The sequence below is a fragment of the Elgaria multicarinata genome, chromosome 3 (genome assembly GCF_023053635.1).
Source record: "Elgaria multicarinata webbii isolate HBS135686 ecotype San Diego chromosome 3, rElgMul1.1.pri, whole genome shotgun sequence".
In the NCBI taxonomy this organism is placed as follows: Eukaryota; Metazoa; Chordata; class Lepidosauria; order Squamata; family Anguidae; genus Elgaria; species Elgaria multicarinata.
In genome coordinates this window covers 25014398-25035627 of record NC_086173.1, presented here as the reverse complement: position 1 = coordinate 25035627, position 21230 = coordinate 25014398, and the positions used below count along the sequence as shown (strand labels likewise).

General features: G+C 45.6%; 1 protein-coding gene across 1 annotated transcript in view; it reads right to left on the bottom strand.

The window, feature by feature from the left end:
- The window catches only part of MAP3K12 (mitogen-activated protein kinase kinase kinase 12), a 39345-nt gene extending 18739 nt beyond the window's left edge, over nucleotides 1–20606 (bottom strand). Inside the window, exons 1-3 of the mRNA XM_063119691.1 lie at nucleotides 20568–20606; nucleotides 5349–5851; nucleotides 312–495 (exon numbers count right to left, since the gene is read on the bottom strand). Coding sequence (XP_062975761.1) covers nucleotides 312–495; nucleotides 5349–5817 — 653 coding nt within the window. The 5' untranslated portion in view covers nucleotides 5818–5851; nucleotides 20568–20606. The remainder of the gene's footprint in view (nucleotides 1–311; nucleotides 496–5348; nucleotides 5852–20567) is intronic.
- Nucleotides 20607–21230: the final 624 nt, after the last annotated feature.

Below are 21230 nucleotides of genomic sequence, written 5' to 3'. Positions count from 1 at the left end.
CTTATATGCTGTTTTGCACGATGCTTATATGCTGTTTTGCACGATGCTTATATGCTGTTTTGTATGATGCTTATATGCTGTTTTGCATGATGCTTATACGCTGTTTTGCACGATGCTTATACGCTGTTTTGCACGATGCTTATATGCTGTTTTGTATGATGCTTGCCAAACACCAGGGTCAGCCCAAGAACCCTCCAGCAGGTGGATTTCTTTCTTGAAAAAGGCACTGCAATCCCACCCTTGGGTGCCACCCTACCAGAAGCTGCCAGGTCAACCCCCAAGGCATCCTGCCAGCCCTGCCCCACACTCACTTGAAGGTGATGATGTTGGGGTGCTTCAGCTTCCGCAGGTGCTTGATGTCCGTCTCCTTGAAGTCTCGCACCTTCTTGACTGCCACCTCCTCCCCGTGGAAGCGTCCCAGGAAAACAGCCCCTTGGGCCCCGCTGCCCACCCACTGCAAGTCCATGATCTCTTCGAAGGGCACCTCCCATGGGTCTGCATTGGAAGGGGAAAGAGAGCCAAGAATCATCCCGGGGAAGTAGGAAGGAAGGCTTTTGGTCAACGCAGAAGTGAGAAACTTCTTCCCCCAAGATCACAGGACTTGGGAGGCATATATTCATGCAGGAATCACCAAAGTGGTGCATACAAACCTTGCAAGGACACAGCATTCAGCATCCGGAGAATCTTGGCTTTTCATTAAAAAAAAAAAAGCAAACACGCAGCGTTTCTAGCCCTTATGGGTGTGACAATAGCTTGAAAGTGTGTGGCCAATCCCTAGTGAAACCTCAAAAGCTGGATGTGTGTGACTGAGGGGTGGGAGAGGATTTCCAGTAGGGAGGGGCTGGGATGCCAGTAATCTGCACAGCTGGTAGCTCCTCCCCCAGGCAGTTACCCACCCACCTCATGCCATCTGATAGGTACAATTAAATCCCAGCCATGCAGAGATGGTCACAGAAAAGCCGTTCCAATGAAGCTGGAGGTATGTGTGCAGGAGAATAAAAATGAATGAATGAATGAAATCTTTATTGCTAAAACTGATAAGCTATCACAATTTGATATAATTAGAAAGATAGAATACAAGTAAGAAGGTGAGCTAATGTAAACACAATAACAATAGTGAGTTTAAAATAAAATAGAAATGGTAAACAAAAATGGAAAATTGGAAATGGAATTGGAAGGAAGGCATTAAACAAAGAAAACAAACAAACAAACCATTAAATCTAGGCGTTGAAAATTTCAAGCTTGACAAGTGTTCTGATCCATCTTTGGGCATCATCCAACACTGCCCCCGGGTGAGCGGGACCTAACACTAGGGCAACTGGAAGCTAATAGTTCCTGAAGCAAGTGGAAATGCTTGTTTCCAGAATGGGGTAGGTGGGTTCCATAGGTGCAACAGCACAAACCAAAGCACAATGGCAGGTTTGGATACTGCCACATGTGTCTTCCAAGGGCAAGGAAAGATGGAAAAGGCATTGAGCTGTGTTCACAGCAATAAATACTGCACTGTTGGTAGCAGAAAGCTACTGAGAGAAAATGGCCCGGGCAATAGTGATGGAAGCCCTAAATCTATGGATCGCATGTGCTTGGATGGTCAAGGATTGGGAGAGGGCCTAAGGAACACATGTGTTCCCTGGAAGACACCTTCACGAGACAGACTGGCAGGTGGTCCTTTGCTGTTCTAGAATGAGCACAACAACGCAATTAAACAACACTTAGGGCACAGTCCTACGCCTACAACTCTCAGCATTCCTTAGCCGACATGCTCGGAGTTGTAGGTCCTTTTTCCCTGTCTAAATATGCATAAGATTGTGCCCTCATGCTGGAAGACCTGCAGGCAAAGAACTGGCTGGTTTGTTCAAATCAATACAAGAAATTCAACCCTGCCACCACAGGGTGTTTTGTTTTTCCTAGTTATCACCCCTTACGGTTGCCAGATCATGATGCGGCAATGCCTGTGGAAGTCTCAACTAGCCGAATTCCCTGTTAGCATCTGTAGACTCTAGAAATCTAACCACTTGATGCCCATTTGGCCTCTTGGCTCACAGTCCTCAAACCTCTCTTACCCACTCATGTCCTTCCTACCAATAAAACGAGGGTGCATAGCCTGCAGTCAATGGCCCCATAGGGCCCTAGGCTGCTCCTGATGCAGCCTGTGAATCTAGAGGGACCCCCTCTCACTTCTCCCTGCATGTGTGGGGGAGACAGAATGGGGGCAGGAATAACAATCGCACTGGGGAGTGGTGGAGGATGGGCAAGGTAGTAGTCTCTCCCAGCCCTCAGTCGACCCACTTCTGAGATCCTTGTCTTCCGCCTCTGCTAGCTGACACTGGATGTGGCCCGAGGGGACCAAAAGGTTGTGCACCTCTGCTATAGAACATGGACCCTCCTGCCCCTATGCGAGGTTCTGCTTTGCTCTTACTTTCCCCATGTTTCCTTTCTTCAATTCCATGTATCTGTCGCCCAAATATTTCTCAGATCCCAGTTTTTCAGGTGATTTCCTACTTGGTTGCACTTCCTTTCTTGATCAGCTTCCCTAGTACCCCTCTCTCATTCCTTTACGGCCCAAAATCTCTCTGAATTTTTATTAAAGTTTTTTTTTAGCATGTTTGTTTCTCAGGGCCCCTTCTTTGATTAGCCACTGCTTGACTCAATTCTCTATCTTCTCAGTTCTTCTCAAGCCTCATTCTCCACTCAGCTTCCTTCAATTTCCTACTTCTCTGCTGATTGCCTACTCTGCATCCTTCCTTCAGGAACGTTTCCTTTGGGCTCTCTGTCCCTTAGCTTCCCTATGGGACCTCATTTGAATCCCAGCCAAAGTGACAACTTCCCTTTCTCTCACAGAAGCTGGATTGCAAACTGGTCAGTTCTCTGAACATTCCATGCTACTCCAGCAGCTCAGCTAATCAATGTCAGAGGCTCACACACACAGTTTCATTGTTTCATTTTATTGCAAGTTAAATTAATGTTCTGCCATGTTTTGATTAGAATTTGGTAGGACTACAACTACTGGGGGCCAGACAAAGCTGCTTTGGAACCCATATCTGGCAGTTGGGCCTTTCCTTTTCTTAAGCAAAGCCTATTGAACTGCTGCTAATACTTTTCAAGGTTGTAACATAGTCTCCTTAGGCTCACTTGAGATCACTGTATGCATCTAGAACTGGCTTCTAGGTTCACCCTCAGCCTAAGCCTCCTTGTCTGCAAAAGGAAAATCTTTCATTCTGGAAGGCCTTTAAGTGATGGGTTTTGTTATGAATATGTCTGATTTGACATGACATTGTTGTTAAGAGGATGCTGTTTTGTCATTTGGATTTGCTTGAAATTCACTCCATAGCATGTTTTTGGATTAAGTGGGACATAAATCAAATCTTCTATAATAATGTCATCTGCTTCCAGACGGGTGGCTCCTAGTGCTACTGAAACTACAGGCGGAATTGCAGTTAACCTTCCAGACTATTGGGAGTATTATGCGTTAATTGTGTGTATATCCCGTTATGTTCTGTCAGTGGAGGCTGGCGGCTCCGATGTCAGTGGGGTTGTGAATTCAGTCTGGATTTCAGCCAGAACTCTAAAGGAGCTATCCAACTATCCCTATCCCCAAACTAAGTTCAGCACCTTGAATAGCTCACTTTGGCCATTTCTACACCAGCCTGGTGTAGAGGGAGGAAGTGGGGAGGATCTCACGATATCCTGACTGCGAGATTCTCCCCTTAGTCCACATGTGGGCACAACATCCCAGGAGGAAGGAGGGTGTTGCACCCGCTAATTTTTTTTAAAAAGGAACTGAGCGCATGTGCGCACCAATGAACAGTGAGTGTTTTTTTTTAAAAAAAAAGCCCCGACCTGTCTCCCCCCCCAACCCCGATTCCTCCTGGCCTGGCTCCTTCATCTACTGCTCCCCACTACTCACGGGGAGGAGGGAAGAAGCTGGTACGGGCAGCCACACCTCCTGTGGTTTCAGGACACTCCTGAGACCGTGGGAAGAATCAGACTTTCCCAGGGATTATTTATCCCTGGGAAAACCCGCGCTCATCCTCCCCTGCCCTGGGAGTCCCTGCATGTCATTTGGACACACAGGGACTTGGCCGTGACCAGCCTAGATTTTTGGGCTGGTGTAGAAACGGCCTTTGTGATCTGGATGGATTCGCAGAATGGATTCGCAGACCCACTGAAATCACACCCACCATCCTCCACTGTGTTCTGCCCACACCAGTGTATGGTGTAGCTGCGGGGTCATAAAACGGCACCCACCACAAAGGTGATAATGAATGCATTCTGCATTGTGACAGGTTTATTTTCCCAATATATTGGTGCCAGTGTGAAAACCCTAAGCTTTTAAAAAAGATGAAAGGGTAGCAGTAAAAGCATTTAAACTTGTGGAGACTGCATATATATAAAATATAATATAAAAGTCGGGCTTTTCACAATCTAAGAAAAGGTGGAAGAACCACAGGGAAAACACAGGATGACGGCATTGTGTGGGTGGTCCATAAAAAGTGAGTGAATGAAGAAGCATGGCAGTTCCACACTAAAGTGCTAGTGCGGAAGCATCCCACATCTCTTTGAGCCTGTCAGCTCACTTTCACCTCCCAAGATTTCATGCTGATATGGGCAGGGGAAATATCATCAGAAATTTTAGTATCATCAGAAAATCAAGAGGGAGGAAACGATCGTTGTCCCTGCTTGGGGAACCTGCCACTTTTCATCAGAGAGAGTTCCCTCCACATGCCTCTTCCTTCTGGTGGTGCCTTCCCCTGATTTAGGAAGGCATTAGTACCCAGACAAAGCATATTGCAGCAACCTTTCACCATTGCCTGCGTCACTGCGGCCAGAGCCCTGTTCTCCTGAGCGTACCAAGTCATAACATATTACCACTGAGCCTGATAAACGAATCAGGAGGTACCATGTTCTTGTGGGCAGCGACGAAGTAGGAAGATCACAGTGCAAACTGATGACTGTGGCTGGCGGAAGACCTCTGCTCAAAATTGTTCCTACTTCTCCACTGCCGCTGTGTCTGATTTAGCTTCACGCTCACATGAGGGAACATACCTTGACTACAGGAAGCTGCCTTATATCGAGTCAGCCCATTGGTCCATCTACCTCAGTCCTGTCCTCACTGAATGGCCGTGGCTCTTCAGGGTTTCAGATCAGAATCCTCCACAGCCCTATCTGGAGATGCTGGGGACTGAACCTGGGACCTTCTGCGTGCAAAGCAGCAGCTCTACCACTTGAGCTATGCTCTCCTCCCTTATTGGCCACATCCTGAGGCTAGGGTTGTTCCTACCCCGCGGTTCAGTTCCTTTAACGCCCAGCGGCCTTCCACCGCCACCCAGGGACTCCCATCTCCTCACCTTCCTGTTGCTGTTTGTGTTCAGTGGAATACGCTTTGCCAATCATGGTCCAGACAGGCTTGAGACAACCGAACAGCCCCTCCAGGAAGCCACTTCCTGTTTGGCAGTGGATGCGCACTTGGTCGGCATGGTAACGGGTGGGCCGCACCTCAGGATTCCCAGTGCCGGCCCCTGCGCCAGCCCCGCCTCCCCCGCCGCTTCCCGCTTCGTTCTCGTGGAGCTGCAGCACGCTGTTGGCAAACTGGTCGTGCGTTTCTTCGCTGGGGGTGGGGCTTTGTCCGCTGCCCCCACCCCCGCCCCCGTCGATGGGCAGCACATCCCTCAGCACACACTGCGTAGGTGTGAGGTCCTTTTCGGGGGTGCAGTCCGAGCCGTCCGGATCCAGCTTGCGGAGGGAGCTCTCGGTCAGGATAGTGTTGAAGCTGCCAAAGGATGGGGAAGGGGTGCGGGTCTCATGCAGGCAGGCCATGATGATGTGGCTTTGGGTATTGTGCAGCTAGTACCTAAGGAGTGAGGAGAAAGAGTGAGAGAGCGCATCATGGATGATGATGATGATGATGATAATAATAATAATAATAATAATCATAATAATAATAATAATAATAATAATATGTTACCCGCCTCTCCCTCTGGATCGAGGTGGGGTACAACACAAATGAAAAACCATAAAATACATATAACTAATTAAAACATTTAAAACTAATACATTATTAAAAGCAGCAAATTATTGAAAGGGGCATCTTAAAATTCAACTGGGTAGGCCTGCCGGAAGAGGATTACTAACAGTATTAGAGAATTTGTGGGATTTGTAGGCCAACATTTTGACTTACTAATATAGTTATAGTTATAGTTATACCTGGAGGTAGCATATCAAAAAGGAAATTAGATCATAGAGTGAGTTGCACATACATCCCATAATCCATCCCAGCTGTTGCCTACTGCAACAGTTCCAGCTCTGGTCCTTGTTACCCCACTAACCACAGAACTTTCCACTGGGACCATTTCAAGGGCTACATTCCATCTTGCACCCAAGTGCATGTGTTTAAACCCTAAATGCTTCTTTTCACTTTGTATGGTGAAAAGAAGCTTTGGGAGGGTGTGATTTCCCGTGGAAAAGTAATGGGGGAGCGGTGCATAAAGTTTCTCCCACCCAGCACTTTTCTGCAGTGACTCCCCCAGCCAAGCTGCTCCCCTATAGGGTTCCATGTATATGCTTGTGAGAGTAAAGACATGTGTAGGGCACCATGTGTGTGGGCGGGGTGAGATGGGGTGTTGCTGTGGAAAACTGCAAATACACAAGAGGAAATTGTGCTTTCTTTCTCTTTCGTAGTTAAATACCATATTTTTCCTGCTCTACAACAACAACACCTCACTGAAAGTGCTGATTAGGCACAGAGGTGAAACAGAAGGGTCACAACATCATCTAAAGGACCCAAACAGAGAGTAGGGAATGACAAATGCACAATAAATGCCTCATGTAGAAAAGCCCATAACCCACTCTGCTGGAAATGCAAGAAGGAGCATGGTACTTTTTACCTCTTGATTAGATGCTCAAAGGTAGTGGTCTAATGCATCATTCTCAACCCCTTTTTTTGGGTTGTGGAACCTCTGCAACATGTCAGGATATCCTGCAAAACCCTAATTCCCTCTCACTACACCTCTCCGCTTCCCTATACACAAAGGAGAAACTAAACTTAAAAAGAGGTAATAAGTTACTTATGCAATAATGACAAAATCCAAAGAACTAAATTCGTACAAATTAATAATTATCACTTGGAATATTATGAAAAATCAGGAGGGGGTGGCTGGCTGGCACAAGAAGGCAAAGAAAATGCCTGAGGTGGGAGGTTGTTAAATTTTGCAGAAACTCTGGAGGATGCTCACAGAATCCAAGAGTATCAGAGAACTCTTCATGTTGATGGCACCTAAGAGGGTAATAGCTAAAAGCTGGAAAACTGAAGAACTTTTAACACTGAAGTATTGGTACATGGAGCTGTGGGAAACAGCCATGGTAGAAAAATGGATGTATCAACTTAAATTAGCTAAAGGCAAAGTTTAAATATCTGATTTGGATATGGTATGATTTTATTTCATATACGATCAGCGACACGTGCAGCAACATCTATCCAAGCCTTTCCCCTGATGATGGAAAAGAGAAATATACTTGGCTATTATAAAGAAATGTAAACAAAATCTCCAAACAGCCAATGGAGTCCACCTATATTTTTGCCTGTGAAGTAAAGGGGGGGGGGATATGTTAAATCCACTATCCTCTGTCAGCAACGAGATTGAAACTTGATGGATTGGATCCAGACTCAAGCTGAATTAACTCTACTGGCAGAAGTGGACTTCCCTGCCCCATCCTTTCCACGGCAGCCCCTCCAGCCCCAAGGAAATGCTACACAGAGAATGAGGAGACCCTGTTGAATGGGGTGGTGGCTTGGGGGAATGGGGATCCCCCAAAACAGCACAGAGGAACCTTACATGAGCAGAACCCTTCTTCTTGTGGAAGGAAGAATCTTGGTTGAAATACCCTGCCTATTTGGAACACAATATTCAAAATAACACTTCAGACCATGTTCCCCCGCTCCAACCCCACATATATTTAGATCCTGTTGTACTCCTATTACTGTATACCAAAAATCTTCCTGTCATGATCCAGGAGGTTATAGCACCTACAGTCTTATATGCCAAAGCTTGGAGACTGGAGGAAAATCACCAAGCGTATGTGAACAGGAAAAGAAAGTACATGTTTTATCAAAGTTAACACATTCCACATGAACCAAAGAAGGAAGGCAACACTGAAATTCCTTTTAAAGGAATGGCCACATTGATCCATATCCTCCCTCCTTCCAATTTTAGACAACCTATGCCCTCCCCAGTCCCCAATGGGTTGAGCCTTCTGGGTGCTCTAGGGCCCCTGTAACACAGGAACTGTTTTTGAATTAGCAAAACTTTTGTTTTTACATCATCATCATCATCATCATCATCATCATCACTATTATCTTCCATTGATTCGTAAATACAAAAAATAACAAAGACTTATAAATATAATCAAACATACCAGTTAAATTGCCCCTAACACTAAATAAGTTGTACTGCATATTGAACTTTCTCATTCCGATATAAAATAGAGAGACTCAATTTTTCTATAATTTTTTTTTTATGGATTGTCCCTCTCTAATTCTTATCATATTAATTTCATCATTGAGGCCATATCCCAAACGTTCATACACCAGTCATCAATTCTTGGGAGGTTAACTCTCTTCCACCTAAAGCTTATTGCCATATGTGCAGCCTTCAGTAGGAGAAGAGTCATTTCCACATAATTGGTCGGGACTGTATTTTTTTAATAATAATAATAATAATAATAATAATAATAATAATAATAATACATGCATGGGCCCAAAGAGAGCTCAACACTGATAATTTTCATAATTTCATCCTTTACCATCCACCAAATATTTATTATTTTAGGGCAGGACAAACATGGTACATGTTGGCTCCACTAATGAAACCTTATATCACACATACACACCGTAGCTTGTATGTGCAAGCCCTGTATTCTCCCCTACCCTTGCCTCCCCAGATGCCCCTTCTCACCCCTTCTTCCTAAACTCAGTAGCTGCCCACTCTCTCTTCCCATTTCTGGCCTTCTCTCCTAAAACTACCTCTATCTCTTTATTGATCATGCGGTTTCCCTCTTGTAGTGCTTTCTCAAAACCACCTCCTCCCTTTCCTGCACCATCTTAACTGCTCTTTCACAGCTAACTGATGCTTCCTCAGTCTTACACAATCCCTACGCCTCAGTGCCCATCACTAACGTCCCCCTGCACCTTCCCTCTCTTGTCAATCTAAAGTAGATTGCAAGCCCTTTGGTGCAGCCTGTAGTACAGTGTTGATTTCGGAGGCAGCAGCAAGTTCTAAGTACAAAACCAACCCAATCGAATGCAAGTTAAATGTGGCTGCTAGGTAAACAAACACATTGTCTTCTAATCCAGTTTCCCCGGAAGCAGCCTAACAAAAGTAGGTCTCTAAAAGGGACTTAAAACATGGGCAAATTAAAAGAAATCTTATCAAAAGAGATTGGGGAGAGTAAAAACAAGTTGGAGGGGCGGGCACGGACGTGGGTGGTGGGTGGGAGAGGTAACATGGGAAAAGCCACAGAGACATCTATGAGAGCCCCAGTCAAATGGATTGATTAAGGAGATGGAACTCATGGACTGGAACAAATGGGAGCTTAATGGGAGGCCAGAAGAAAAGGGAGACAACAAGAAGAGACCTTTAGAAAGGACACTAAGAAGCTTTAATGTAATATAGTGCATGGCAAAGCCAACAAAGACGGTCTTAAAAGTGCCAAAGGGATTACACGATCAGAGCAGTGAGCAAGAAAAAGCAGTTCAGCATCAGAAAATGAAGACAGACGTAACAATAAAAGGAGAACGCGTGGCGCATCTCTCAGCTGTGGGGTGCAACTCTGCCAACCTTTGCAGCTTGAAACAAAATGCTGGTTCAACTGCAAGTGTTGCCTTTCCTCTCCTAGTTTTCTAGGAATCTAGTTTTTTTTAAAAAAGTATTTTAGTCTGGTGGCATTTAAAATAAATATATCTCTGAATTCTATTTCATATACACCTGTAACAGGGAAAAGGGGATATAAATATTTTAAATAAAACCAATCAATCATAATGTTGCCATTTAAAACACGTGTTTTTAATTCATTTATTTGTCACTTCATGAATATTAATTTAAAGCAGAAATTTTAATATTTAGAATGAATGAAAAGCAGAGGGCCAAAGTACATGTAAAGCTAAATGCATCACGTATCATTGCATGGATCTTTTAAAAACGGTAGATAGCAGCCACTGGGAGACTGGATCAGGATCAGAACTGTGGCGCATGGGGATGGGACTGAGGCTGGATCTACACTACTGCTTTAAAGTGCTTTAAAGCACTTTATAACAGTTTTGAAAACTGTATATGCAGTTTTGAAAACTGTCCTGGGCCCCAACAGTTGTCAAAACTGTTATAAAGTGCTTTAAGGTGCTTTAAAGCAGTAGTGTAGATCCTGCCTGGGTTAGGCTTAACTCAATGAAAATCCTCTCCTCTGAAGCTGCTTTTAGCCCTAAGAGAAGATTCCAATGGTATGTGATTGCAGATGGAGTCAGAATACAATCAATCAATTAATCATTAAATAATTGCAATCAATCAATTATGAAATGATTGCTTGTGTTTTTGTACCGCCTCTCTGGAATTAACCAAGGCGGTTTGAAAAAATTCTGAAAACAAAAAATCATAAATAAAAACATAATAAAAAGTTAAAAACATTCCTAAAAACTTTAATGATTTTTTTAAAAAAATAAAAAGCAAAACTAAAAAGATATGTCTTGACCACCTTCCTGGATGTAAAGCAGTAAGGAAAAACATACAATCAGGTTTGGGATGTTTTATTTCCAAGGAGAAAGAGAAGATGACGGCATACATTGGAAGAAGGGAATTAATTCAAAGTGCACTGGGCAGTGAGAAGCGAGGGCACTGGGAGAGAACAGAGGGAGATTTGGAAAAGAAAAAGTCAGTGGGGAGCAGCCTTTTGGTTAAAACATCTGTGTGTCAAGACTGCATGATGAGAGCCCGCAGAGAGGTAGGTTTTGTTGGCTGTGGAATTTCCTTTTGTGGGAGATCAAGGCCAGTCTTCAATGGTGTATAAAGGAGGCACTGTATCTGTGTCTGGTGTTAGATGGACTCCAAAGCGCTGAATCTTTATTATGCCCCAAGACTGTCGCCATTATTTTAAAAGAAAGCTACCTTGCTATTTAAAGAGTTGCAGACAAAACGAGACACAATGTATCTCAGCCTTTTGAGAAGGAAAAGAGAACCAGGACCAAAACTAAGCACCGAACTAACAAAAGATTGATAATATCTTTATATTTGAACAGCGCACATCGATGGTGCTACTCACATCATAATAAACATCTTCCAGGAGTGTGATTTTCTACCTCTTCTTTACGTAACACGCACCTGCTAAGTTAGATGACCTTTCCTGCAAACGTTAATAATCTTTTAGCATTTACATAGTACTTGTTCAAAACTTTCATGTAAGATATCTCAGTATGTGAAACATTTATTTATTTATTTATTACATTTTTAGGCCGCCCAATAGCCGAAGCTCTCTGGGCGATTCACAAAAACATATAGAACAGTATCCAACTGTGTCACTCTGCTAGTGCAAATGATGTTGTTGCAGCAGAAACTAGGTTCTGAACTTTGCGCAAGAGGAAAATTGAACTAAAGTTGGCTGTGCAAGAACAGGGGTGTAACCAGTTGTGCATCATGCTTGTACATCTGGTGGTGTAACCAGTTAGACATTAGGCCTACAACAATAGGTTGTGCATCATACTCGCCCCACTGGTTGTGCAAGCACTCGTGTGTTATGCATGTGCAACTGCTTGCACAAACATAATGTGTAGCCACTGGCACAATGGAAAGATATGATGGAACTCTGCTAATCCTGTTTCTGTTTGAGGAATGACAGTGATAGCCTTTTAGGATGAGGAAAAATGGCACAAAATCCAGGAAAACCACCAAATGATTGATGGTTGAAGAAAGGGGGTGGGGCGTCTGGGGACCTGAGAGGGTCAGATTTGGCCCCTGAGTCTGCAGTTCCCCACCCCTGTACTAAACAAACAAGCGAGCAAAAACAAAATAAAACAAAAACCTGCTAGCTAGGCACTATCAGCATAAGCAGAACAGCCCTCATTCAGCAAACTCACCCAAGTGTGGCTTTGGGGAAGTGTGGTGAAAGCCTTGTTCTTCCCATAGTGGGTTGTTCTTAATAAATGGCTTGCCACACAAAGCCAGGTGACATGTGTTCAGATTTAAAACAGCCAGCAGCAGAGCCTGTTCCTGTGGGATTGCTCCTCATTTCTTTCCCAGACTAAAATTTCAAGGGTTCTCTTTAGTGATGCGCAAAATCTCTCCCATCACTTCCGTGGATTCTTTTGCCTTCCTGCATCCTGTCATTCCCTGTTCACTGTACTTATGCACAAATGCAGATTTTAAGTTTTTACAATGTGGATCACAATTATTGCTGCACATCACACATACATTATTATCCTCAACTGGCTTTGTGCCTCATGCTCCCTATTCCAGAACACAAACTTTTCCAGAACCAGGAGAATGTAGATCTGAATAATTGTTTCTTACTCCCACATTATTATCCACAATTGGTTTAACTTTGCAAAACACCCTCCATGCCCCCCCCCCACTCTCAAACCTGTTGCATGTTCAGGATATTTGTCTGCAAAAACGACTATGAGGTTTATGCATTGAAACAGAAAATCACAGGTGCCAATTCAGATTTCAATTGGGGGAAAATGACAAGATTTTTAGAAAGTTTTAAAGGCCCCGTGTTGAATATATTCAAAATTTAGATTTTTTTTTTTGCATTTTTAAATATTTAACAACTATACAAAATTGCCAACACAGATCAGCCACTTTTCTTTAATTTTTAAAGCAAGGGAATGTGTGCCTTTGGCATGCCTATCCAGTACATACATGCATTTTTTTAGTGAGCTTCATTTGGAACGATGGTCTGTCCATTTGTAGAACCCGTGAGTTGGCTTAACCACAAATATAGGTGCTTCTGAGAAAGAATCACAAGTGGTCTGAAAACTGGGGGTGGGGTCATCTCTAAATGGCACCCCTGGTATTCACACGTCTCTAATTGTTGGCAGCCACTTGAAACCGGTTTATTAAATTTGTTGTGTAGCAGCTATGCCCTTCATTCTCTGCCTTGCTAAGGCACAGGCTCTCTCCATGGTGCTGAATTCATCAACCATCTGCCTTCTTTGTTGTCAGAGTATTCCCGGTGGGTTTGCAGCTTCTGATACATGTTTCCTTCCTATTCACGTCTTAAAGTAGAGACTGTCCAGAGGGGAACGCATGCACAGGTTTGAAAACACACATCATGCTAACCATATGTGGAACGTCAGAAACATACACTTCTGCAGAGCTGAACACATGCTTAAGACATGATGAAGATGTGTGCATAATTGGGCAAATAGAAGCAATGAGAATCAGAAGAAGTCCTGAACATTTAACAGTCAAGCGCTGTTCACATTTTCTACATATTGGCAGCCACAAAGAGAAAGAGGGCAAGGGGTGCAGAGCTCAGCTAAGTCAAAGGGGAGAATTAGCCATTGTCTGTGATGAAGAGTTCTGTGGAACCCGACGTGAACCTACCCAGGTATTATGATCAACATTGGAGACCTTCCTCTGAGTGCCTCCTCTGAAGGAGGCTCAGAGAGTGACAACAAAGGAGATGGCCTTCTTAGTCGTGGCACTCCAATTATGGTACAATCTTTCCACTGAGGCCTGGTTAAGACTGTCCTCAACTCCCGGCCATTTAATGGCATATGAGGGGGCACTTATGTCAGCTGTCTTTATCAGGTCTAGCATTTTAATGAAATTGTTTAGCTGTTTAAATTGTTTTAAATTTTGTATGTTAATAAATTTTATTGTCCTGTATTTTATAACTTGTTACTTTTGTGAACAGCCCAGAGAGCTCTGGCTGTTGGGCTGTGTAGAAATGAAATGAATAGCAACAACAACACCCACAAACACACATTGATCCTGTTCAGATGACACTCTAAGCCTGGTGATTAATCTTTTGAGCTAAACATTATGGCTTAACATGTTGTGTGAACTATTCCTAACTATGGTGGCTACATAACCACGGTTTAAACATGCTCACTAACAATTTTCTGCAAAAGGGTTAGTGGCCTAATCATGGCTTGGCGTGTTGTCTGAACAGGGCCATAGTTTTATACCAGACTTCCCCAAACTGGCAACTCTAGATGGACTACAACCCCCATCACCCTCAGCCAGCACCACCAAGGGCCACACTGGCTGGGGATGATGGGAGGTATAGTGCAATGCATCGTGTGGGTGTGAGGTTGTGGGGAAGGCTGTTCTACACGAACTGAAGTTGGTCCTGTAAAATAGACCATGCTACCCTATCTTTCATTCCAGGGAACTAGGAAACCTATGGGGAACCTCTAGATGGAACTTGTTCCCTTTCCCCTTCCAGCTTGGGCTGCTCTCAGAGCAAACTGCCAGCTGGCCATGGATTCAAAGGCATTACTGAAAGGAGACCTTGCTAGTGGCCAATATCATGTCACTGGGCGATATGAAGACATCAGCATAACCCAGCCAGTCTAATCACTCCACTTGTCCTTCATTTTTATTTCTCTGTGCTTGGAAAGCTCCTCTCCCTCTCACTGACAGCTGCACAGCCCATAATAAGAAAGCTAGGCACACACAAGGTACAGTTCATGAGGTCTCTGGAAGCGTTAGTGTCCTTGAAATGTGATGCGCGCGCATGTGCACACATATGCACTTAACCTTACGAAGTGTAGACATGATTGAAAGATCTTTGTGTTTGAGACAATTAAAGCTAGAGCTTAGAAGGGACATAAAGAAAGGTTGCACAGGCACCCAGTGCTTAAGCCTAAAAATAGGCGGCTTAGACCATGAAGAAAAACCTTGAGATGGAGACTAGGTCATAAGAGCAGGAGACAAATAGTCATTTTTATCCTTCTAATCCCATCCCTGCTCAATTTGTTTTTTTCATGCAGCATCCTAGCCAGAAAATATCCATTTTGGTTATAGAGAAGATAGGGTGGGAGGAGTGAGCAAGGTGACATCATTAATTTTATTGGGTCTACTTTGTTGGTGCTGTATTACAATGAACTCGCTTTCCTAGATGCAGTATGGGCATTTCTAGCATCACACAGAATTCTTCAGCAGGCAGAAGGGAGAAGAACATAGAATGTATTTCTGTACAGCTGTAGTATAGGAAAGAGCAGAACCAGTTTTGAATTCAAAGATTTTTTTGGAAGAAAGCATCTTGGCAAGGAGATAATGTTTGAGGGTCAACATCTGTTGGTGTATAAGCATGGCAGACTTTGCGTTAGGGAGAGATTTTCAAAATGCTAAATGTATAGGCCACTAATTCTGAGTTCTATAGAAAGTGGTGCTATCTCATAATGCTGGCATTTCTATTCACTTTAGAGAGAGTAGACAGAACAAGTTTAACTATGACCCTGTTCAGATGGCACGTTAAGCCATGGTGGTTAAGAATTTTGAGCTAAACATTATGGCTTAGCATTCCATGTGTTTCACTTTAGCTGGAACACAGCCAAGATTTTCACCTGTTCAAACACAGAGACAACAGAACATTGATTACTGTGTCGGGGGTGGGTGTCAGATTTCCTATTGCACGGTAATATTTAGGACTCCTTTCTTTTGACTTTTCCTTTGCTTGTCCCTCTTAGTGTACGGGATTCTCTCACTCTCTCTTTAATAGGCTTACACAGCTCTTTATCTCCTTAAGGCTGGACTGACTCATAGTCTTTTAATGATTCTATCCTCATTGTTGTACTGTAATAAGAAGCAGGACCTGGGATATTATCCCATGGGCCAGACCAGTTGCATGACTTGCCCAAGGTCAGATGAACAGACTGTGGCGGAGCAGTGTGTTTTGGTCCAGGGGGTAGATAACTCCCATGTCCATCTTCTCCATAGAATTCTGATAGAACCACAGGCTATGCCGTGTGTGCGAGCGCAAGAGAGAGCTCAGTCTCCCGACAATGCACAAAACAGGAGGGGGTGGCAGCTCATCTTTGCCCCTGGGTGGCTGCAGAAAACTTGGTGCTGTGTCAGTAATAACAGAAGACTGGATTGCATTCCAAGATCTGGGCTGATCCAAAATAGCAGCCCCCTTTGTAAGTGCTCTCGTCTCGCTCCGGTTGGTCGTTGTGGGATGGATGGGCTGCACACGCTCTCTCGCCAATGATGCGCCTGTCCTGTACTCTGCTGGTGAGGCCAGTGATTGGCTCTGGAACTGTGTGTATGCAAATGAAGCCCAGTGCCCCTGTGGGTCCCTCCTTGCAGCTGGTGTTTGTAGAACCATCAAGGGCGGTGCACAGGGCGACGGTGTGACTCGCTAGATTAATTTTGCCTTGCCCTCATCTCACCTCTCTCATCAGCATGGAAGCAAATGAGGCAGGGGACGCAAGAACCTGACAGAAGCCCACTTTTGATGCTGACTCTCACTAAGGCAATATATCATATGGGGATTGGAGGTGGAAAGTTTCTAGTTTAGGTAATCCCATTAGCCCAAGTGTAGTCACTACATCCTCTTGTTAATCAAGCCCTCCCCGCCTGGCAGTTCCAGCCAACCCCTCTCGTCCACCTCTGGAGAGGCAACTAAATGGATCCCACTCTTTACGGGAGACTCCAGCCCTGAGAAAAAAACAAGGAGGATAAAATTTGACTGGAGGAGGGGTTGCGAATGGCTGGATGTCAGTGGCGTGACAAAGAAGAGGACAGAGAGCAGTGAGAGAGAGAAGTAAAAAAAATGAAGATGGGTGGAAGGACAGACAGATGGACAGGATGGAAATGTAGATTAAAGGGCAATCCTATGCATGTTTACTCAGAAGTAAGTCCCATTGAATTCAGAGGGGCTTACTCCCAGATATATGGCAATAGGATTGCACTGCTAGTGGAGAAAGAATTGTGAGATAAGGGAGAGTGAGAGTGGAGTCAGACAGATGTCTACAACTGGGGGTTGGATAAATTCAACTGGGGGTTGGAGAAGGCTATCAATGGCTACTAGTCCTGATGACTATGTGCTACCTCCAGTATCAGCAGCAGTAAGACTAAATACACCAATTGCTGGGGAACATGGGTGGGAGGGTGGTGCTATACTCATGCCCTGCTTGTGGGTCCCTGGTCAACAGCTGGTTGGCCACTGTGTGAACAGAGTACTGGACTAGATGGACCCTCGGTCTGATCTAGTGGGGCTCTTCTTACATTGCTAACTCTCAGACAAACATATATACTAAATCAGAGCGGTATAGCAGGCCTACAGAGTTGATGGTGAGATACAGGGCTGTTGCCAATAGGATTTTCTGTCCCTTTTGTGACATCAGCTTAGTAGCAAAAGATCTGAGGGTGCACTCAAGGACTCACAAAAGTTTCTCGGAGTTCTGCCTCCTAACACAATGGGGTTCACTTGAGCCCTCTGTCTGTAGCTCTGCCAAGACACAGTAGCACAGTGGTAGGTTTTTGGCTGTGGGCACATTTGGCAATTGAAGTCACTGTCCTGGGCACTGCCACAAAATGGCTGCTGTGGGAGGCATGGCAAAGGCCAAGTAACCTGCCTGAGGACAAGGCAGAGGGGAAGTCTGAGCCCCAACACATTAAACAAGTTCTTTGAGCCCAAAATTTTCAGCAGCAACAGAAAATGACTTCACATAAATCCCAGCTGCCTTTTAAAAATGTGTGACATATATATAAGTGTTAGGGTACCTCCCTGGGCACCAAGAATGGTGTCCAGTGTGCATTGGAGCCCATGGGCTCCATGTTGCCTAGCCCTGCAGTACAGTGAGAAGCATGGCTGGCTGGCTAATCCCCTTCAGACAGATAGAAAGATAGAGTACATTTTGGCTTGCCCATTGGTGCAAAATACAAACGGAAAAGACAGAGGATTGGGTCTTTACAATTGACATGAAATCAATGGGACAAATCAGTCATGATTAACTTAAGTCCAATGGATTTCAATGGGTTTACTCTAAGTATGTCTGTGTCTGCATCCAACCCATAAATATTATCAAATAGACAGAGGCAGGCAGTGCTCCCTAAGCCTGGTGTTTTTTTTCCAAGTGTCCCTGCTTCCTGACTCCCCAGATTTGACCAAGTTCCTCTTGAATGATAGGAGGTGGAGACCTTCTCATCACCAAAGGTCCCTCTCCTTGGCCCATAGTCCTGTATACGTCCAAGTGCTTCCACCCTTTGGAAAGACACTTCTATTGCTATCCAAATTCACTTCCCCAGAGTAATAGCAAAACTGGGACGGGGCCTCCTCTGCTTACTAACAGGGCCAATGCAGCCATAAAGGAGCAGAGCCAAGTATTTCAGCTTCCTTGTGGCATAATGGAACCCAGGGCAATAGGTCGGAGAAACCAGGGTTGGTCCCTGCAAATCGGCTGTGCGTTGAAGAGGTATGGATGCAAGAATCCCTGTGCTCAGCACCCTGACGCAGAATTCTGAAACCTCTATCTTGAACTTGGGTCTCTCATTCCCCCACTCCCCCAAGTAATTAATTGATCCACTCATTCAAATATATAACTCAGACCATCGCAAAAGCTCTGTGTCGGCACCAACAACTTTAAAAACAACAGGAGTATAGAGCACGCGATTAAGGTTGTAAATTTGAAAAGTACATACATGTGAAATACACCCACTCTCACACTGGATTATCCCAGACCCTTTAAAGTGATGCTCAAACATTTCCAAAAGGTACTGAGGCTCAACACCTGATTAATCTCCGGAGCTGCAGGAGTTCCACAGCTGCGGATTGGCAAAAGAGAATAACTCCCTGTAGCTCCTATTTTTGTTCAACCTGATGCATGGCTGCTCTTGGAGACGGGCCATAGACCAGGGGTTAAAGTCTCTGCTTTGCATATCTAAGGTCCCCGGTTCAATCTCTGCCATCTCCAGTTAAAAAGGATTTCAGGAATCAGGGCAAGGAAAGATGTTGACCCAAAACCTCGGAGAGTCTGCTGCCAATCCGAGTAGCTGACGCTGGGCTGGATAGACCAACGTCTTGACTCACTACAAGACAGCTCCTTGGTCTAGCACAGCCTTCCTCAACCTGGGGCACTCCAGATGTGTTGGACTGCACCTCCCAGAATGCCCCAGCCAGCTGGCTGGGGCATTCTGGGAGTTGTAGTCCAACACATCTGGAGCGTCCCAGGTTGAGGAAGGCTGGTAGCAGCTGCTTTGGACAGAGGAATTAAGTACTTTTTTGTCACTTGTGACAAGGGAGGGCGTGATCACAGGCCAAAGTCCTGTGCTGAACCCACTCAAAGGGTCCCATTGTCACAGATGCTGCTTCCCTGCACCCCCTTTGTCCCTCTGAGTTTCACAGTTGAGAATGGTGGGAAGATGCCATCACTCAGGAGACCTCTCTGAGATGGTGCTCTCAAGTGATCTTAGAAAGCACAAAGGGGTGCAAGGGAGCAGGTGGTTCCTTAGGACTGAAATCTTAATATAGACTCACTGCCATCTCTGAATGGGACGACGTCTTCAAAAGCCCCTTGGCCCTCCCTGTGCAGTTTCCTCTGGTGGGTAATACCCCCCCCCCCCAGCCAACTTAGCCAAGTCCCGCTCTGTCCTCGCAAACACTCCAATACTCTTTACCATCTCAGTTTCCACCATTTCAGCTTTCCCAATGGGTGGTCAGATTTCCCCCATCCTTTACGAAAGCCATTGGAGACCAGCCCCCCCCCCCCCGGTTTGGGGATGGGGTGTCTAACAGCACATTCCTATGCATGCCCTACTCAGAAGTAAGTCCCATTGAGTTCAACAGAGACTTGCTCCCAGGTAAGTGGGCATTGGGCTGCAGCCTAAAAAAACCCACCAGGGAACAATCCTGGTGGGGAAAACGAAGCTCCAAGCCTCTTGTCAGAACCCTCAGCAAAAGAAGCGCATCCTCCTCACCTGCGCTTTGTCCAGCTGGTCCAGCCCTTGAGTTCTCCCCAACCGTGGCCAGCAGCAGCGCTTATCCTTAGTTGTATTCTTCCAAATTCTCTTTGGCAATTTACCTTTTGATCTCCCCTTTCCGACAGATCATCCCCTTAGGAGGACTCCAACTGCCCTCACATGAGCTAAGGTGTCAACGCCATGCGGCTTTGTTTATCTCCTTTTCAACGTGGGGTGGGTGGGAAAGAACTTCAGGGCTGCACGCCTCTCCCTGGCCCTTTTTCTAAAACCTCTTCGGAAAGCGGCAGGGTAGAGCCAGCTCCCCACTCAGCTCTCCCCAACACTGTGCATCTATGACATAATCTACCTGCCCCTCCTGTTCATAGAGATTGACCTAATAATTGAAGGCTGAAATCCTGTCCACATGCTGGGGAAGAAACCCCATTGGACAGTGTGGGGCTTACCTTCTGGACGAACATGCGTGGGGTCAGTGAGGGTGGCCTGCCTACCACCTACATGAGCCATTCACAAAGCCATGCTTCCACCTCAGCAACAAGCGTGCCTCCGATCTGTCTAGCCATCCATCCATCCTTCCATCCAGAAATCAAAACCTACGGCGCTTTTCCTTTCATGCACACACCGTGTCACACAACTCCCGCCTCGCTCCTCTCCTACCCATGTGCTGTCGCTGCTGCAGTCTGGGCTCCGCTGGCTGCCTGCCTCTTCCAATTTCTCTCTCTCTCTTCCCTCCGTCCCTCCCTCCCTCCCCTCCCCTCCACTCTCTTTACTTAATCTCTCCACTCCTTCCCCTCCTCACACAACCGGGCTCTAGCCAATGGGCTGCGTTGGCGGCCGCCTCTGCTGCAGGTAGCTCAGGGGCTCGGGTACTGATGTCATCGCAGCGGAATGCAGGAGCCAAGGTGAAGTGGTGCCATGTGGGGTTTTACGGACCCAGGATCAGGCCTCAGGCAGGAGGGGGCTCGGAAGGACAGAAGCACCCATTCCACCCTCTCCCGGCCCCCTTGGTTGGGGGTTTGTCTTCTCACTTCCCTTTTCTGTAATAGTTCTTGCGGGCAGGGGGATGGGGGGGGGGGGGGAGCCAGAAGGAAAAACTGCCTCCTGCTCCGCTTTCATGCTTCCAGCTAGAATATTTTTTTTTTCATCTCAGAAGGCTTCAAAGTTTCTGCCGGGGTCGGGGGCTGGGAGGAGCAGGGGCTGGGGAAGAAGGCGCAGCTCACAGCAGCCTTCCCCGACCTGGTGCCCTTGAGATGTGCTGGACTACAAATCCCATCATCATGCTGGAGGGTACCAGTCAGAGAAGGCTGGCCCAGGAGATGG